This window comes from Alosa sapidissima, chromosome 21 (genome assembly GCF_018492685.1).
Source record: "Alosa sapidissima isolate fAloSap1 chromosome 21, fAloSap1.pri, whole genome shotgun sequence".
Taxonomy (NCBI): Eukaryota; Metazoa; Chordata; class Actinopteri; order Clupeiformes; family Clupeidae; genus Alosa; species Alosa sapidissima.
Genome location: NC_055977.1, coordinates 11,199,435 through 11,205,066, shown reverse-complemented (window position 1 = coordinate 11,205,066; position 5,632 = coordinate 11,199,435). Strand labels below are relative to the sequence as shown.

The 5,632-nt window shown below is 41.3% G+C and overlaps 1 protein-coding gene across 1 annotated transcript; it reads right to left on the bottom strand.

The window, feature by feature from the left end:
• Nucleotides 1-1,171: 1,171 nt before the first annotated feature.
• Nucleotides 1,172-3,484, bottom strand: LOC121696157 (testisin-like). Its single transcript, XM_042077487.1, has 5 exons — nucleotides 3,472-3,484; nucleotides 2,940-3,102; nucleotides 2,394-2,662; nucleotides 1,801-1,943; nucleotides 1,172-1,567 (listed from the first exon to the last, which is right to left on the bottom strand). The coding sequence occupies exons 1-5, from the start codon at nucleotides 3,482-3,484 to the stop codon at nucleotides 1,277-1,279; spliced, it is 879 nt and encodes a 292-aa protein (XP_041933421.1). The 3' UTR covers nucleotides 1,172-1,276.
• Between the last annotated feature and the right edge of the window lie 2,148 nt (nucleotides 3,485-5,632).

Here is a 5,632-nt window from a genome sequence, read left to right as displayed (position 1 = left end):
ATCTCGATGAACCACCATGAACACTTAAATGGTAAGGTGTTCGGTGAGTTTGAATTCCTTTCCTTGTAGCATCCCCTTCTACATTACACAGTGGGGAGTTCACCTCGTCTAATAAACAATTATATTTCCTCATTAGCAGCATACTTGAGGTTGAAGATATTTAGGCACATCAAGTTTGTCATATGCAAGAACTTCTAGATGCATAGCCTCATGACCATCTTGTTCAGTTCTGCCCTGGACTTGTATTAAAAACCTCAGGCACAGATATTGTACAAAACACAAACATAATTTACTTCCTAACTGTATATAAAGACTGTGTGAAATTGAAGAGCCAATATGAATTTAGAGCAGTGATCCTCAGTATTTTTCCATGAAAATCCACACTGACAAAGCATTATGTGTGACTTCAGTTTTAGTACTTATTTTCCTTGAAATGGCATATAATAATAATAATAATAATAATAATAATAAAGCTTTATTTGTATAGCACCTTTCATACACAGAATGCAGCTCAAAGTGCTTTACATTTGAAGCATGTAACACAATAATAGTCAGTCAGTCATTATCAATCACTTTTCTTTGCTGTTTATGATATACTCAGCAACATATCAAAAATATAGAAAATGACGTCATAAGACTGGCAGCCTTAACCCTCTTACCCCCCACAAGCACGCCATATGGCAACTGTGGCAAGGAAAAACTCCCATATTCCAGGAAGAAACCTTGAGCAGAACCTGACTTAATAGGGGGAGCCCATCTGCTTCTGGCTGGCTGCGCCCTCCAATAGTAGCAGATGTAGAATAATCTGAAAATGTAGTCTACAGGATAAGATGAGTTAACTAAAAGCTTTCCTGTACAGGTATGTTTTCAGATCTTTTTTAAAAATATTTACTGAACTCGCCTGCTTGATGTACAGAGGCAGGGTGTTCCATAGTTTGGGGGCATAATGGAAAAAATAAAAAATATCCAATATGAAGATAAAGTGAAAGCCCATATGAGCATGTGTCTTTGTTATCAGTTCTATTTAATGCTTAATTTAGCTGCATATGTTTTTGTTACCTCTCCCATTCTTTTATACTATGCATATTCTCCACTTAAAATAAAATAATGTTCGAGTCTTTGCCAAGATTGATATATACTTCAGAACTCCAATTTTTGTCACTTTGGTGTTTATTGAAAAACATTTGGATTTATTTAGACAGAAATACGAATGTCACAGCTAGTTATTTAAAAGGGTTTAACCTTTTAAACATTATAAACAAGGATTTCTATTCAGTCAGAAGAAAGAAAGGATGAGAAAAGACAGAAGGATGTAGAGGCAGAATGAGCATGTGACTTTGGTCCCGCTGGATGTGGTGGAAACAGGAAGCAGTGGGGTAGGGGTGATGACCTGCACGAAGCCTGGTGGGTCACTGCTGATGTGGGATTTGATCCAGTCCTCATAACGGGAGACCCTGGCGTAGACTCCAGGTAGGTCAGGTCGAGCACAACCCATCCCAAAGCTAACCACCCCGGACTGGACCCACACAGAGTTGTCGTTCATCACTATTGGACCACCTGAGTCACCCTATTCAAAAGGAAATGGAGTAAAACAATTTTAAACATAGCTTTTTGTATGTCTAATGTGCTGGGGAAAACACCAAATAAATAGATCTGAAGTGAGCAACCTCTTCTAACCAATTCTTGACTAGTTGCCTAACCAAATTCAACCAAACCATTCACAATATTAAAATATCTGAGTGGCGTGAGGTTAGAAGGTTAATAATGGATATACAATATTTAAAGTCAATTCATATGTACCTGACAAGAGTCTTTCCCTCCTTCGGAAAGGCCCGCACAGATCATATTTTCTGTGATTTGAAAGCTTAAGAGCTCAGCACACACTTTGTTGTCAACTACAGGAACTTCCACTTCCTGAAGAACCCCTGGGTTTGGAAGAGGCTCTGAAAGAGCAGGGAGGAGGACATCAGTCATAGGGTTAATATTAAGTTTAAATAATTAACCTATAGTACTGATGTTACACAGTGCTAAACTTGTAACGATTGGAAAATAGTGCTCAGTTTTGTGAGACCGATAATAGCAAATGTATTGTTCCCCTATTATAAAAGTGGAAAGTGTAAATAATTGATGATTACTTGACTGATTATACTGATGATGGTAGACTTGTCCAATCATGGTAAGAAAACTAGATGTGTTATTCTTCAGTCTGTTTGACCAATATATTTCCATTGTAACATTTTATCTAACAAAATGTATTTCTATTCAGAGTTCTTTTAACTTAATTGTTTTTCTATTTAAAAAAATGCAAACCCATTAGTTGGCTATTACAGATGGTGTTATCAGAAAGGATAACCAACAGTATTGATTTCAAGTACTTGATCAAGAACTGTCACCTCCTTCTCCGATAGCTCCCCAGCCAGTGACCCAGCTGTCTGGTCCCTGGTGGAAAATGCTGTCGCTGGCCGCCAGACAAACAGGTCTGATGTAGCCGCTGAAGGAGACAGCACTGCTCAACCGGAGCAGAGCCATGTCATTCTCATTTGTGGAGGCATCATAATTAGGATGTAGAATGATCTCAGCTACAGTTCTAGACACTTCATTTGGGTTAGAACCGTATAAAGACTCTCGACCCAGATGGATAGTCCACCCACTTGTGCTGGCACTGAAGGGGGAAAAGATGAACAGGGAGAACCATTAACTAGATGACAGCAGAAGAACACAAAAGTAAACTACTTAAAGTGCAAGTCATACTGTGCACACTTCTCTGTAACCAAATGCAAACTAAGCCTACATGTTTGATACCAGAAATCATAAGCTAGACAAGTTAATGGACCAGTGTCCAGAAACAGTGCCAGAGATAACTATCTGTTGGTGAATAAACACGATCAATATAAACATCAGCAAAGGTCAACTAGAAGAAATATGCTGTGGCCCCTCACCTGCTGAAGCAGTGCGCAGCAGACAGCACCCACTCCTTGTTGATGAGGGAGACTCCACACACGTGACTATCGGCCTCCTCGAGGCTGACCTGCCAGGGCCAGCTCCCTGCAGTGGCATCCTGTCCTCCAACTATCCTGCTGCTGAGAGGAGCTGTGCCACACACTACACAAAAGACAAAAAACAAGGCAGATGATTGTGAAAATTAAAATGATGCACGAATTTTGAGGCTAGACCTAACTGTACTTGAGATATGAGCATTTTTTTATTGATTATTATACCACCAACCATAGGTGCAGTACCTCATGGTTTGGGGCCAGTGTAGAGATGGAGGTCTGACACAATATTATAAAGTTTCTCAGTCCTAGGCCTTTGCTGCACAACCTAGGTTTTTGCTGCACAACCACTTTTAGCCGGAAACAATAATAATGCTTCCTTGCTTGGGCCCCTAAATCCTTTTGGATCCTGTATTTTTTGGATTCGGGTAGCATGTTGTGAGTAAAAGTGAGCCAACAAAAAAAGAATCCTAATTACTTGTGGCCTCCATATTCACAACGAGTACAAATGGCAATGCAGATTAGGACGAGGCGATTTCCTAGGCAGGTATTGACTTTGGACTATATTGGGGCGAAGCACTGCACTGGTGAACAAAGTGTCATGACATAAAGGCCGTTCACACCACAATAATATATATATAAGCATTCACACTGAGAAGAACTATAACAATATAAGCATTCACACTGACCAACAATAATGGAAGTCTCTCCTGTTGATGAATGTGATGTCTAACATTTGATGGATTCTGTATGTTAGTCCTTCATACTATATATTTTTTACAGTCTATGTTTGTTACAAGCAGCATGGACCGTCAGGCAGGTAGTTAACATAAAAATGTTTTTGCTAGGCTAGCCTTCCTGCTGCGACATTACACCATTTGTACAAGACAAGTAGAGCTATTTTATCCAGTGTAATTTATCACTTACCACTATCTTGTTTTTTCTTGTCATCCTCTTCCTTTCTCTTCTTTCTTTTCTGGCTTCCGGACGCATATGACTGCGAGGTTTTATATTTTCCCGGCAGCAGAGATCACAAACTGGCTGGCTGCTGTCAGCAACTACTGAGAGGGGCCCCCTTGAGGGGGATCCCGGTATTGCCGGTAACAGTGTCGTTGCACTTTACTGCATTGACTATCAAAGGGGCGCTCACAGTTTGTCGTTGCATTTTATTCTTAACCAGTCGTTGTCTTGGGGCCCCTGGCCAGCTCGGGGCCCCAAGCAATTGCTTGGTTTGCTTGCCTTCTAGCGACGGGCCTGGCCGCACTACGGACATTTGCACTACTCTACTGTACAACGGACAATTGCACTACTCTATCCCACCCATAACATTATATTTATTATGACCGCCGCTTCGCTGCGCGGCGGTCATATAGGTTTAGTCAGATTTTTTTTTCTTTTTTTTTTTTCCGCATGCCCAAATTTCCGTCAATGATTCCCGGGACACTGAAAGACCTGGGTACACGAAACTTGGTGGGCATGTAACCCCACATGGATAGCATGGAACCATCGTTTTTTGTTTTGATCTGTAGCCCCCCCGCTGGACTGGACCCCCCGAAAGGAGTTTTCTGTGAATATCTCGAAAAACCGTAGGGTTTAGGAGGACCATTTTTTTTTGTATGTTGATCTCAAGGGGCCATGTCAACCCATTCCATAACCACTCATTTCATGTATAGCGCCACCTAGTTAAACACAAAAAAGTAAAAATGAGGTGTTGTAATTGAAGGTATCTGTGACCTAACATAGTCAAAACTGCACGAAATTGGAAGTGTAGGATCATTATGACACCCTCTGTATGCACGCCAAGTTTTGTGGAATTCCGTTCATGGGGGGCCACACAATAAATTAATTTATGTTACTATACACCAACTGGCCTGTAGGTGGCCGGAGACAGTTTTCTGTGAATATCTCGAGAACCGTAGGGCCTAGGAGGTCCACCTTTTTTATGTATGTTGGTCTTAAGGGGGCATGTCAACCCATCCCATTACCACTTATTTCATGTATAGCGCCACCTAGTTAAAAATTAAAAAGCAAAAAATTAGGTGTTTTCATCACAATATCTCTGGCTGACAAGGTCAAAAGTGTAGGATCATTATGACACCCTCCGAATGCATGCCAAGTTTTGTGTACTTTCGTTCATGGGGGGCCTTACAATAAAATAATTTATGTGTACATTTAGTGACGTACACCAACAAGGATTCCCGGGACACTGAAAGACCGGGGTACACAAAACTTGGTGGGCATATACCCCCACATGGATAGCATGGAACCGTCATTTTTCGTTTTGATCTGTAGCCCCCCCGCTGGACTGGACCCCCCAAAAGGAGGGTAGGGCAGACACAGTTCTCTGTGAATATCTTGAGAACTGTAGGGCCTAGGATGACCATTTTTTTCTGTATGTTTGCCTCCAGGGGTCATGTTAACCCATTTCATGTGCACACATGTGCACAAACAGATACACACACATACATTCACAGTAATCATACGTACGACACATACTCACACAGTAGACATATGTACGCTTGCATGCACAGGCACATACGCAGGCACACACACACGCACGCACACACACACACACACACACACATACACACACACACACACACACACATACACATAACATAAACATAACACAAACAATC